Source organism: Balaenoptera musculus, chromosome 17 (genome assembly GCF_009873245.2).
Source record: "Balaenoptera musculus isolate JJ_BM4_2016_0621 chromosome 17, mBalMus1.pri.v3, whole genome shotgun sequence".
In the NCBI taxonomy this organism is placed as follows: domain Eukaryota; kingdom Metazoa; phylum Chordata; class Mammalia; order Artiodactyla; family Balaenopteridae; genus Balaenoptera; species Balaenoptera musculus.
This window is the reverse complement of record NC_045801.1, coordinates 61,182,435-61,197,138: the sequence shown is the minus strand read 5'-3', so window position 1 is coordinate 61,197,138 and position 14,704 is coordinate 61,182,435. Positions and strand designations below refer to the sequence as shown.

At 34.4% G+C, this 14,704-nt stretch overlaps 1 protein-coding gene across 2 annotated transcripts in view; it reads left to right on the top strand.

Moving 5' to 3' along the window:
- The window catches only part of HNF4G (hepatocyte nuclear factor 4 gamma), a 133,444-nt gene that overhangs the window by 96,815 nt on the left and 21,925 nt on the right, over positions 1–14,704 (top strand). For both annotated transcript variants that reach the window (XM_036830328.1, XM_036830329.1), the window contains exon 3: positions 12,293–12,478. In XM_036830328.1, the coding sequence (XP_036686223.1) occupies positions 12,343–12,478 (136 nt within the window). In that variant the 5' untranslated portion in view covers positions 12,293–12,342. The remainder of the gene's footprint in view (positions 1–12,292; positions 12,479–14,704) is intronic.

Genomic DNA, 14,704 nt, shown 5'->3' with positions numbered 1-14,704 from the left:
CGCCTTAACAGGTTGACACAGGAATTTAAAAAATAGACTACAAAGGACTTTGTAATTCTCCAAAAGTTTTTATTTTGCCTCAAAATAAAATTAACGTTATACAGCCAATGAATAACTTTCTGTTTGTTGCATATTGAAAACCTCAGTAATAACGCATATATGTATATACAGTGGATCCTCATTATTTGCAGATTCCATGTTTGTGAATTTGACTACTTGCTAAAATTTATTTCTAACCCCAAAATCAATACTTGAAACACTTTTGCAGTGCCGAGTAATGAAAAGTTTGAGTTGCTAGATGATGGCGTTCCCAGTTGAGGTCAAATAAGACAACACTGTCTTTTTGTTTCAGCTCTGTTCTGCGAACAAGTGTTCTTTTCACAATATATTTAGTGCCATGTTTCCCTCATTTTTGTGCTTTTTGTTGGTGATTTTTCTGTTTAAAATGACCCCAAAGGTAGTACTGTCTAGTGTTCCTAATTGCTGAAGGCTATGATGTGCCTTACAGAGAAACTACATGTGTTAGATAAGCTTCATTCAGGCATGAGTTATAATGTTGTTGACAATGAGTTCAATGGTAATGAATCAACAATATAGATATTAAATAAGGGGTCTTTAAACAGAAACCCACATAAAACAAGTTTATGAATTGATCTGTTGATGAAAATGTTGTGACCAGAAGCTCACAGGAATGTAACCCTGTATTTCCCCTAGGAGCAAAAGTTCCATATTTGTTAACACAGTGTTTGCAGCAACTTCCTACCAAAATACCTAAAAATAAAGAACAATGTGGGGCTTCCCTGGTGGCGCAGTGGTTGAGAATCTGCCTGCCAATGCAGGGGACACGGGTTCGAGCCCTGGTCTGGGAAGATTCCACATGCCGCGGAGCAACTAGGCCCGTGAGCCACAATTACTGAGCCTGCGCGTCTGGAGCCTGTGCTCCGCAACAAGAGAGGCCGCGATAGTGAGAGGCCTGCGCACCGCGATGAAGAGTGGTCCCCACTTGCCACAACTAGAGAAAGCCCTCGCACAGAAACGAAGACCCAACACAGCCATAAATAAATAATAAATAAATAAATAAATAAAAATTAAAAAAAAAAAAAAAAAGAACAATGTGAATTAAAGCAGGCATTGAGGAATCAGAGAGTAAGGAGGGTTTACACCTCTTTCTCTCTACCTACAGACCAGTAAGTTTGCTGTTTCAAGGTCTAAATGTATAAGACATTGAATTTCTCAATTCAGCTTTGTGAATCCAATGGAAACACAATGGTTCAATTATGCACCTCTTTCTAGAGATATAAATGATTATTATTATTTTATTGTAAGTTTCATGAGGGCAGGAAATTTCTCTGTTTGTTCATGTAGAAATACTCAGTCACTGGAAAAGTACTTGACATACAAAATTTACTTCTGTGCTCAATATTAATGCTATACTCTGTCAAAGTTAATTATTTGCATATATATTTTATTCACACATTCAATAAGTATCTATGGAGTGTTTACCATGTGGAAGACACTATTCTAGGCCCTAAAGACATAATAATAAATAGAAAATATAAAATCTTTGCCTTCCTAGAACTTAACAGCTTAAAGCAATGGTTTCCCGATTTTCAGCACTTTGGAATCTCCTAAAGATTTTTAAAAACACTGATACCTGACTGCCACCACAGACATTCTAATGTAATTGGTATCTGATGCAACTTGGGCCTTGGGATCTTTAAAAGTTCCCCAGATGATTCTAATGTGCAGCAGAATTTGTGAATCACTGGCCTAATGTATGTTGCACATTAAGCAATTCCAAATTGCTTACTTGAGAGTGGTGATAGCTTCAGATACTTTAATTTTGAAACTTAGCACATTGGCAAAAGCCATGACCTTACCTGTGACATTTGGCTCAAATTAAATTAATATTTGTTTGCTATTAATGTCATTTTAATCATCTATATTTTTAATCCAAAAGATATACTTCATTATGGTATTTTCAAAAAACCAACCAATATTGCGTTTTTCAAAAAGAAATTTACATAAATGGTGGTGAAATATTTAACATTTCAGTTGAGTTAACCAAATACCTAACTATATTAAATGGAGACGCAAATCTTAATTAGTTTTATCTAAATCAATTATCACAGAGACTTCCCTGGTGGCACAGTGGTTAAGAATCCACCTGCCAATGCAGGGGACACGGGTTCGAGCCCTGGTCTGGGAAGATCCCACGTGCTGCAGAGCAACTAAGCCCGTGCACCACAACTACTGAGCCTGCGCTCTAGGACCCGCGTGCCGCAACAACTGAGCCACGTGCTGCAACTACTAAAGCCCGTGCACCTAGAGCCCGTGCTCCGCAACAAGAGAAGCCACCACAATGAGAAGCCAGTGCACCGCAAGGAAGAGTAGCCCCCGCTCGCCGCAGCTAGAGAAAGCCCGTGTGCAGCAATGAAGACCCAACGCAGCCAAATAAATAAAATAATAATAAAATAAATCACTTATCACATTATTACATACACAGGGAGAACAACAATTATGTTGTTCTCCCTGTGTACGAAAGAAAGCCTTAAGGAGGAATGTTGAGCTGTCCTTGATGACATGACTGTGTGTATAATCTATTACCACATTTTTAAAATGAAGAAACAGTAACTCTTATGTATGTATATGTGTATGTATATATATGTGTATGTATGTATGCATTGGGCTCCCAGATGCAAAAGTTTATGGTCATTATAATACATTTATTCAAAATGTTCAAGTCAGTGCACTCAGCATAGTAGAACTGCTGCTATTTTTATTAAACATTATACCTCTTTAGAACATATTTGAGATAGGTACTGGCTCAAACTGATAACTTTCTTCCCTTCATTTTGCATAATGCAGCATCTTTGGTATCAGAGTGCCACAACAATCTTAAATATTCTGACTAACTTTGCTGAGTTTGCAGTGGCAACAATGATAATACTGATTGTAAAAAGCAAATGCAGAAACAGTGACTGTCGAATCCTAACATGTTGCTTATATCCAGACTTTTTTAATTTTCCTTACCAGTATAATCTATATTCCAGTTAATAATTTAGTACTAATCAGCTCCTTATCTTCTGGAAAGGAGAGTCTGTTTTGAATCACGAGGCAACTGACCTTGAAGGTAGGTTTAATATATGAAGATTTCTCATATCACCTCTAAGCTTTTACTCAGAGTGTTTTCTTGGTACATTTAGGTCTCAGCTGGCAGTCCTCCTTTTGTCTATCTTAACAGTAACTGATTTAATTATGATACCATTTTCACTCTTCTTTATTTCGGGGTTTTACATTTATTGTATAACTAGTTTTAAATAACAATCTGATGTTTTAATGAGCATACAGAAAGAAATAAATAGCTGAAATAAACCATAAATATTATAAAAAATAGTAACATTTCTAAACTAATTCAGGTATTTCACAAGATGCTGTGTATCTCTGTCCAATTTATTTATTAGGCATTTTTTATTAGTTATGTGAGTTGTTTGCATTGATCAGATAGAAGGTGGATCTAAAATAAGGATTTAAAATTGTTTCCTTGGGGTATAGTCATGAATTGAAAAACAATATGAACTGAGCAATAAGCTATGGAATAATTATAATTATTTCAAAGGAATTAGAAAACTTTGTAAGTAAAATTTATGAACATGCAGTTTAATTTTAATTTTTTTCCACCAGTTCTAAAATGAATATATTTCAATAAAAATAATACTATATATTTTTTAATGTCGGTAATGACTTTAGTTTAAATAACCTAATGAGTTTTGTGGTTTTGCTGGTCATTGCATGATCATCAGCTAGATTGAAGAAGGAAAAAAAGACAAGGAAAAATTGTTTTTGTTTATCTAAAAATGATATATAATCCGTGCTTTAAGAAAGAATCTATGAAGCACTTTGAAAATAGAATCCCATCATTAGATCCAATTTCAGACTTCTTTCTTTGCATGTCAGTGATAGGAACTTACTTTGAAGATTAAAATGCCTATTTTGATTTGTTTTAATTTTTAAATATGTTTGTTTTCCCTCATCGAAAGTAGAAAGGATAAGAGACAAGATTTCTATTTCGAAAAAGGGCTGATGAGTAAGACAGTGGCAGCAAGGAAAATAATGATTTTTTTAATAGACTCTTTTTTTTTTGAGAAATGAAAGGTGGCTTTGCTTTGAATTAATAATCCATTTTATTGGGTGGAGTTCTCCTCTTATTGGTTTCCAGTTTACACCGAAAAATATACTGGGTTGCAGAGATAAACCCATGCACTTATGGTCACCTTATCTTTGATAAAGGAGGCAAGAATATACAGTGGAGAAAAGACAGCCTCTTCAATAAGTGGTGCTGGGAAAACTGGACAGCTACAAGTAAAAGAATGAAATTAGAACACTCCCTAGCACCATACACAAAAATAAACTCAAAATGGATTAAAGACCTAAATGTAAGGCCAGACACCATCAAACTCTTAGAGGAAAACATAGGCAGAACACTCTATGACATAACTCATAGCAAGATCCTTTTTGACCCATCTCCTAGAGAAATGGAAATAAAAACAAAAATAAACAAATGGGACCTAATGAAACTTCAAAGCTTTTGCACAGCAAAGGAAACCATAAACAAGATGTAAAGACCACCCTCAGAATGGGAGAAAATATTTGCAAATGAAGCAACTGACAAAGGATTAATCTCCAAAATTTATAAGCAGCTCGTGCAGCTCAATATCAAAAAAACAAACAACCCAATCCAAAAATGGGCAGAAGACCTAAATAGACATTTCTCTAAAGAAGATATAGAGATTGCCAACAAACACATGAAAGAATGCTCAACATCATTAATCATTAGAGAAATGCAAATCAAAACTACAATGAGATATCATCTCACACCAGTCAGAATGGCCATCATCAAAAAATCTACAAACAATAAATGCTGGCGAGGATGTGGAGAAAAGGGAACCTTCATACACTGTTGGTGGGAATGTAAATTGATACAGCCACTATGGAGAACAGTATGGAGGTTCCTTAAAAAACTAAAAATAGAACTACCATACGACCCAGCAATCCCACTACTGAGCATATATCCTGAGGAAACCATAATTCAAAAAGAGTCATGTACCACCGTGTTCATTGAAGCTCTATTTACAATAGCCAGGACATGGAAGCAACCTAAGTGTCCATCAACTGATGAATGGATAAGGATGTGGCACATATATACAATGGAATATTACTCAGCCATAAAAGGAAACGAAACTGAGTTATTTGTAGTGAGGTAGATGGACCTAGAATCTGTCATACAGAGTGAATTAAGTCAGAAAGAGAAAAGCAAATACCTATGCTAACACATATATATGGAATCAAAAAAAAAAAAAAAAAAAGGTCATGAAGAACCTAGGGGCAAGACGGGAATAAAGACACAGACCTACTAGAGAATGGACTTGAGGACATGGGGAGGGGGAAGGGTAAGCTGTGACAAAGTGAGAGAGTGGCATGGACATATATACACTACCAAACGTAAAATAGATAGCTAGTGGGAAGCAGCCGCCTAGCACAGGGAGATCAGCTCGGTGCTTTGTGACCAGCTAGAAGGGTGGGATAGGGAGGGTGGGAGGGAGGGAGACGCAAGAGGGAAGAGATAGGGGGATATATGTATATGTATAACTGATTCACTTTGTTATAAAGCAGAAACTAACACACCATTGTAAAGCAATTATACTCCAATAAAAATGTTAAGAAAAAACATACATATACTGGGTTGATTTGGATTGCTATTCGTCTTCATCAAACTTTTAGTGATCACATTTGTGTTATCTTCATACTTGAAAAAGTGGAACATGGAAACAAAAGAAACTACTTTTGGGATTAGTATAGTACTTTTGGTACTTTTGGTAATGAAAAGTAATCTCAAAGGAATACATTTACAGAACAAATTTTATTAGCTAAAACTTTAAAATGTTTTAATGTTAATATTCCAAATTATTTTCATGAAAATTCTTTTATGAAAATAACATTGATTTTTACTAGCCTGTTTTCTGTTTTAAATCATGCTCTGAAAGAATGATTTAATTAAAGTATAGAACTATTTAACAGGTTTAATAGTCTTACAGATAAGATAGCAATGTTTCTGCTATTATCTTGAATAGTCAGTCAATAGTGAACTGAGTTGTTGTCTTCTTTAAATCCTATGTTGTTTTCATCTCTTGTTATGTTGCTCTAAAGAAATTTAAATATATTTCACATGCCAGTTTAAGGAACCATTGCTTTAACATTTTTCAAGAACATTAATTGTGCTATTTAAAACTGACCTTTTATCTACAAATAATGTTGTCTTTCTTTCTGAGGTAGATGACCTGACTAGGAGTAAGAAGGTATAGCTTAGCCTACAAACCATGAGATCACACTAAAAAACAATAACATTTTGTTCAGCATACAGAACAGATACTGCAAAGTGACCTCTGTTTAAAGAGCTTTCAGTAGATCATAGTTTACGATGTATATTTATATTTTTGAATGTAGATTGTTTATATATCTCTATTTTAGAAAATGTATGTTAATTATTACAAATTGCTGTGTTAGGAATTAGCATGAATATTTGATGATTCTCCCAATTAAACATTAAGAAGTAAATTTAAAATTACTCATAAGTTTATTATGTTAAATATAGGGTTTAATAACATAAGTCCCATTTATTTAAGGACAATCATTTCTATATCACCTAGGCATAAAATTAATACATTTTTTTCTTATAACTGCTTAAGCTTTTTTTTTTTTAAATTAATTAATTAATTAATTAATTACTTATGGCTGTGTTGGGTCTTCGTTTCTGTGCGAGGGCTTTCTCCAGTTGCAGCAAGCGGGGGCCACTCTTCATCGCGGTGCGCGGGCCTCTCACTATCGCGGCCTCTCTTGTTGCGGAGCACAGGCTCCAGATGCGCAGGCTCAGTAGTTGTGGCTCACGGGCCCAGTTGCTCCGCGGCCTGTGGGATCTTCCCAGACCAGGGCTCGAACCCGTGTTCCCTGCATTGGCAGGCAGATTCGCAACCACTGCGCCACCAGGGAAGCCCACTACTTAAGCTTTTAATCAAATGTAGCCTTAATGAATTTATACATAAGAAGTACCTGATGAAGCAACTATGAAAAGCTCCCTGGACTCTTCATCTGTCCCTTTACTGGAAATAACTGAATTTTAATATGAAAATATATAAACAAATACCATAACTGTTTTACACATCTACATTTTATACTGTACAATTAAATGGTATAATTTTCTTTTGTTCAGTTGTGCCAAGTGACATGTTTCCAAAAATCAAAGTTACTAAGTTATGAAAATGTCACAATCACTATTGAAAGGGAAAACACAAAACACTAAAGAGTGTGATACTTGCTTGATTATGATGCATTATTAAAAATCCAAAGTAACCATGACTAAAATTATTTCTCTGTGACATTTCCTTTTTCTGTTATGTCTTTATTTCCTTTCTTTCTCATCCTCCTCATTGTCCTTCCTTACTCCTCTTTAAGCAAATAAAAATATTCTGAATGAAGCCTAATTAATGTTAAAAGTAGAGAGGAGGGATTTGTCGTATGGAGGAATACAAGTTAATTTTAAAAAACAAGTTATCTTATGTTAAAATAAATTCAAGAGAAAAATCTAATCTCTACTTAGCCAGCTCCCTGCATTGACTCCGGTTCTCAACTTCCTTTGTAGAAGATAAGAATTAGTTTCCAGGGTAGGCTACTTTCCTTAAGTAGAAGGCATCTTTTTTTTTTTTTTTAACAACATTGTTTTGTTTTACATTTCTCTGATTACTAATAAGGTTGATCATTTTCCCATACTGTAGTTCAGTTCTTCATCATAAATCTTTTGATTTTATTGTGCTAAGAACGTCTAACATAAGTGCTGCCTTTTTAATAAATTTTTAAGTTGTGTTATACATTATTGTTGGCTGGTACAATGTTGTATGGCAGATCTTTAGAACTTATTCATCTTGCTTCACTAAAATTTTAAACCTTTTAATTAGTAACTTCCCCTTTCTCCCTCCCCCTGGCCCCTGGCAACCACCATTCCTCTCTTTGAATCTATAAGGATGACTATTTTAGATTTCTCATATTAGTGGAATCTTGCTGTATTTGTATTTCTGTGATGGGCTTATTTTATTTATCATAATGTTTTTTGTTTTGTTTTTTTAATTTTTTATTTATTTATTTATTTTATTTATTTATGGCTGTGTTGGGTCTTTGTTTCTGTGCGAGGGCTTTCTCTAGTTGCGGCAAGTGGGGGCCACTCTTCATCGCGGTGCGCGGGCCTCTCACTATCGCGGCCTCTCTTGTTGCGGAGCACAGGCTCCAGACGCGCAGGCTCAGTAATTGTGGCTCACGTGCCTAGTTGCTCCGTGGCATGTGGGATCTTCCCTGACCAGGGCTTGAACCTGTGGCCCCTGCATTGGCAGGCAGATTCTCAACCACTGCACCACCAGGGAAGCCCCTATCATAATGTTTTTAAGGTTCATCCATGTTGTAGTATGTATCACTACTATGTTCATTCCTTTTTAAAGCTGAATAGTTTTCCATTATATACCACATTTTTTTTTAATCCATTCATCCATTAATGGACATTTGTATTGTTTCCACCTTGGCTATTGTTAATAGTGCCATAGTGTCCTCTGACCATCTCATCAGCTCTATATAGTTATCAAGGGTCACTTGTATTTTTTACCTAGCATGTTAATGCCATTTATTCTTGTTATTTTACTCTATAATTTAGTTAAATATTACATAACCTAATGAAATATGAGTATTAAAAGAAAAAATTTTCCCTATAAAAACCAAGGAAAATACTTTGGAAGTGAATAAAAACAAGTTGATTAAAATAAATTTCAAAAAGTATAAAATTCTAGAAGGCTTCTGTATTCCGGCTGCTTTACAGATACCTTTGACTTTTTTCTCCACTTAAAAAAATACAAGAAATCAAAGGTAGTGTATGGGATTTATAAAAATAATAATAATAATAAAGAATCCCAAATGTAAATTGGTGCAGCCACTATGGAGAACGGTATGGAAGTCCCTTAAAAAACTAAAAATAGTTACCATGTGATCCAGCAATCCCACTCGTGGGCATATATCTAGAGAAAACTCTAATTCAAAAAGATACATGCACCCTAATGTTCATAGCAGCACTATTTACAATAGCCAAGACATGGAAGAAAACTAAGTGTCCATCGACAGATGAATGGATAAAAAAGATGTGGTACATATATACAATGGAATATTACTCAGCCATAACAAAGAATGAAATAACGCCATTTGCAGCAACATGGATGGACCTAGAGATTATCATACTAAGTGAAGTAAGCCAGACAAAGACAAACATCATATGATATCACTTACATTTGGAATCTTAAAAAATGATACAAGTGAACTTATTTACAAAACAGAAACAAACTCACAGACATAGAAAACAAATTTATGGTTACCAAAGGGGAAAGCAGGGTGGGGTGGGAAGGAATAAATTAAGAGCTTGGGATTAACAGGTACACACTACTTTATACAACATAGGTAAGTAACAAGGTTCTACTGTATAGCACAGGGAATTATGGTCAATATCTTACAATAACCTATAATGGAAAAGAATCTGAAAAAGAATATATGTATATATATTCTATATATACTTCAATTTAAAAAGAAAGAATCCCAATCCCAATTTAAAAAGAAAGAATCCACTTATTTGGATTCTTACTCAAATAAAAGGTCTTGGTTATCCAACAAAACAGTAACAATTATACATATTAAGTATAGATATACCAATTTTATGACTCTTTGTTTCAATTATTTTGTTTGCTTAACTAGTTCAGTAAATTACCAATTCTAGAATTTAAGAAAAGAGGACTTCTACTCTGCTTTGTAATGTCTTAGAAGATTAAAAACAAAAAACAAACAAAGAGAATCTTTCCTTCACTAGAGTGAGGCTGACTGAATTCTGTGGGAGTTTCCACATCTGAAGATCATTAGGAAGACAGACTGCTCCCATTGAAGAGATATGCCTGCTATTTTGATCCTCTATATCTTCTGGAAATTCTCAAGTTTTTACTTGATAAAATGAAGAAAATAATTTACAATAATGTGGATGGGAAATGTGTTTCATCTTGAAAACCAGCTCTAATTGCTAGTGGCTACTTGAGGATCTGTGCTGAGATGAATTGAAAGCTCCTTCCACTTTTGAGTGCAGTGCCCTGATCCATGGTGATGCCACCCATGGACACAGGATGGGGTAGACCAATAAAACTATGACAGCATTGTTCTCCTGATCTATATCCACATTTCTCTTTTTATCACATTTCTCTTAAGTGTTTTGCAGTCATATAAATGAATGGTTCTCTACCTTTTTCTTTGCTTCTTTTCCTTCTGTTGGTACACTCCCATTGGTGACATGCCTCAGCATCAGTTAGTCACTACGTGCATGTGAAAGACTGTGGGCAATGCACAATGCACTCTTTGTGTTCACACAGGAAACACAACAGGTCTGTGCTACCTCACCACAAATGAGAACCACTTCATGTAAATGAAAACCACAGGATTTTCATGTTGTGCCCTTCAAAAACAACTACTACAGTTAACCTTCTAAACAAAATCAGTCCCTAAAATTTATCCCCCAAGTATTATCCTCACAATTAAGAATCCTACAGAATATGAAAGCAAGAGGACTATTCCAGTGTTCACTGTTTGATTTAGTGACTCTGGCTGCTAAAATGACTCTCTGCTCTTTTCTTCACATGGCTTTGAGTTTAAGAGGCCAGTCTTCCCTGATGAAAAATATAATAATTTCCAAGATACAGTAGTCACAAAGTTTATGGTGTTAAGAAATTGAATAAGAAATATTACTTTGCAGTAATCGTTAACAAATGTGGAAAATGAAATTCTGACTTTATAATGTACATGTGGCTGGAATTCTTTCTTGGAAGATAAAATCAATAAACGTATTCTCAGAAATAAAATATAATCTTTGAATATTATCTTCTAAATTTCCCCATACTCTAAATGCTTCTTGTCACACGTACACATAAAAGATACAGTGTACTTTATAGATGTTATGTATGAGAAATTTGATGATGGGAATGTGTTAATCTACACATGTTCAGTTTAATGTCTAGAATGTAACTGACATCAGAAGTAAAAAGAAATGAAACCTTATTCATGTAACATTTATATATTTATTATTATTTTTGCCTTTTTATTGTTTTTATTAAAGTTATAGAAGCATGTAGATTTAAGAATCAAATAATTCTACAAAGTTTCTCCCAAGAATTCTACAAAACAAAAAACAAACAAAAAAGGTAAATGGGCATCGTTCTCAGAGGCACTTCTTTTAGCCTTCTTCTTTTTTCTTCCCCCCCCCCCCCCACTATTACCCCATGACTTTAAGTGACATGCTGCTTCTTGTACTTTCAGTTTTCATGTTATCCATTGACTCTCCACTATGGAGAATGAGGGTTTAGCTTTCTTTCCTACCCTGTCTTCATTGCACACTGGTATTCAGCCTGCTGCACATCTTTTCCAAGGGGCCTCCCTGAAGCAGTTTTTAAGGGCTCTCAGGCTGCATGCCATGGCAAGCTTCCCAGCATCTCACCGTGGTTGTCTAACAATTACTTATCGAATGCCTACAAGATACTAGCAACTGTACTGGTTCTGCCCTTGGAACATTTACAAACATGCAAGGGACACCAATTCATAGATTGATAACTAAAGAGAATGTGTTTCAGGCCATATTAGGGCTATGCCCAGGCTTCTACTGGAATATATCATAAATCCCTGTCATTTCAAATTACAAATTTGTTTTTCCTCAACAGAAAGTTAGCTTTATTGTATGGGTAAGGAAACTTGAAATTATTAAGTGCTTATGTTAAGTGTTAACTTACAGTCTTGACTTACCCAATTTATGACAGTAAGGTAATTCTCATTTTTTTAGAACATGGGGCATGAGATTTCAGCCGCTTAAATGGGAGAAATGATGCTATAATGACAGTTCAAAATCAGAGGTATTCTCTTTTCTGTTTTTAATCCTCTTAATGACATCATTTATTGTCTACTGGAAATCCATTTAGGAAATCAAGTTAGTCCACTAAGCACTTCAGATAAGGTGATTTCATGAAGCATTCCAACATTATCACAATGAATTGCTTTCGTACACCATAAAAGAAAAAGAAGTAAGCAGAATATGGCCTGCTGAAGGAGTTTACAGTTTTACAGCTCCTCCCACTGCAGCACATAAGTCACTCAGTTACAGTTAACTTTGGATTATCCCTCACAGATTGAAAGCCCAACAGCCATCACACACTCTGGGCCTGTGGTGCCACTCGTATGTGTGTATCTAAATCAATGATGAGGGTATCGGAACCGATACTGGACATGGAGATGGCAAATTACAGTGAAGTTTTGGACCCAACTTATACAACTTTGGAGTTTGAAACTATGCAGATTCTGTATAATTCAAATGGTGAGTTCTCATCTGCTTGTAGATAAAAAGAAAAGTAAGTATAATGAGAGCAGGAAAACTGAGCTTCCCAGGTGGTGGTTCCGTGTGTTTTATTGCTGGAGAATTCAGGGCTTGTTTTTTAAGGCCACAGATCTGAGACTTTTGTGCTTCATCACAAAATTTAAATTAATAATGCTATGGCTATCTTATGTTTGAGATAGAAAAAGCTTAGCTATGCATAATAAAGTAACCTCGGAATTCTGTCATGGGCCAGTTAGATAGAAAGAGTAGTTTCAGCAGTTATTTTATTTACTGTAAATCACAGTAATGAGTAATATTGGCAGGTTGGCTGTAAAGTATATTTTCTATGCAACATTTAAAATGACATATGGAAAATTGTCCTTAGAACACTGGAGAGTTTTACTGGTCGCCTTCTCCTTTCATTATTCCAGTTCTCAATTGCTGCTGCTGAGAAACTGTATTTAAAATTACTGTCAAGTTTTTGCATTGGACACAAATATGAAAAGAAATAAGGGTTTATATTATAACTGCACTTGACAAGCTAATGTTTAGCCTCACAAAGCTCTTAGTATTTATCTACTGTAACATTTTAACTTTAAATAAGACATGACTTGTTTAGGGCTCATGTCTTTATAGAATACAGTTTACTACTGACTTTGAATTTACATATTTTTTCATGTAAAAATTTTGTCCAAGATATCAGTTATAATTGTTAGAACTCCTAAAATCTGCTAATTATATATGCTTTGGAAAATTCTGTGTGTGTGTGTGTGTGTGTGTGTTTAGCTCAGGACTGAGAATGTATCTTGTACTCAGGATATCTTAACGTTCTAATATGCTGTACAATTTCAATGACTGCTATAGCTGTAATATTTACAATAAATAACAATAATTTATTAGTGGGAAGATTTCTAAAAATTTTCAGAAGATGAATTCTGAAATTTTAGCACAAAGGAGTTAAAATCAATTGACAGTGCATCTATTAGGAAGTCACTATTTTTAATCCTTATGTTTAGACTTGACTAAGGTATTTAATAAAGTATTTACCTCAATAGACTCATGAATTTTTTAAAGGCTATAGATTACTAAATAGTAGGGACAGATTTACCATAAATATTTACTAAAACCACTGACTTATATGGCTATTTCCAAAGTGTTGTCTAACTTGTTTTCTTGTAATAATATGTAAATTCTTGTTAATAATATGCAAGTATGACATCAAACTGGAAGTAAGAGTTGAATATTTTTTTTGTTTCCATATAATCATCCAGAACACAGTCAATCTTTAACACTTCTGCCATATTTCTAATATCTATTTTGTTTATGTTATCGAAAGAAAAATTACTAGCACTTAAATTCTAAAATGTCACATGATTACCCTTAAGCATATTCTCACTGAAGATTTTTGTAACTTTATGAAGTTATATATGACAATATTTGTCAACTCAGAAGTATTAGTAAGTAGAATACATATATTGTCACAGAATGTAATTGGGACATAACAGTCTTTGATTTTATCTTTTTTATATTGGAAATATAATAATGAATTATTATATTTACATTATTATATAATTTATTATCAATTAAAGTGTATAATATATTCTTATTAATATCTTTTGAGTACATAGATATTTGTTAAGATGTAGTAAACAATATTAACTAATTTAAGAAATATTTAAGTAAAAATATCTGTGGATTTTTTGAAGCGTCTTTCTTCAAAACAATTAGTTCTCACTTTATGTAAGGCATAGTTCTAAGAGCTGGAAGGCAGAGGGGTGACTAAGACAGATAAATCCTCTGACATCATGAAGTTTTTATTCTATGGGTAAAGATGGGTAATAAATGAACAGACTGAAGCATAATATAATTTTAGAAAATGAAGTGGTTAGTTTAAAATATAAACAAGGTACTAGGTTCTACTTGAAGGGCAAATGAGAGATGGCTCTTTTAGATGTGTGTTTACAGAATGTTTCACAGAAAATGTGAGATGTGAGCAGAAACTGGATAGCCAGCTAATAGAAATTCTTGAGGAAGAGCTTTCCTTCCAGGCAGAAGGGATAGCAAGTGTAAAGGCTCTGAGATGGGAACAGACTTCAAGGAGAAAAAAAAAAAGAGGCAACATTACTGGAGACTAGTGAACAGGATGAAAAGTAGTGCCAGATAATGGGATCAGAGAGGTGGGAAGGGAACCTTTTCACTCTGGGCTCTATAGGCCATGGGAATATG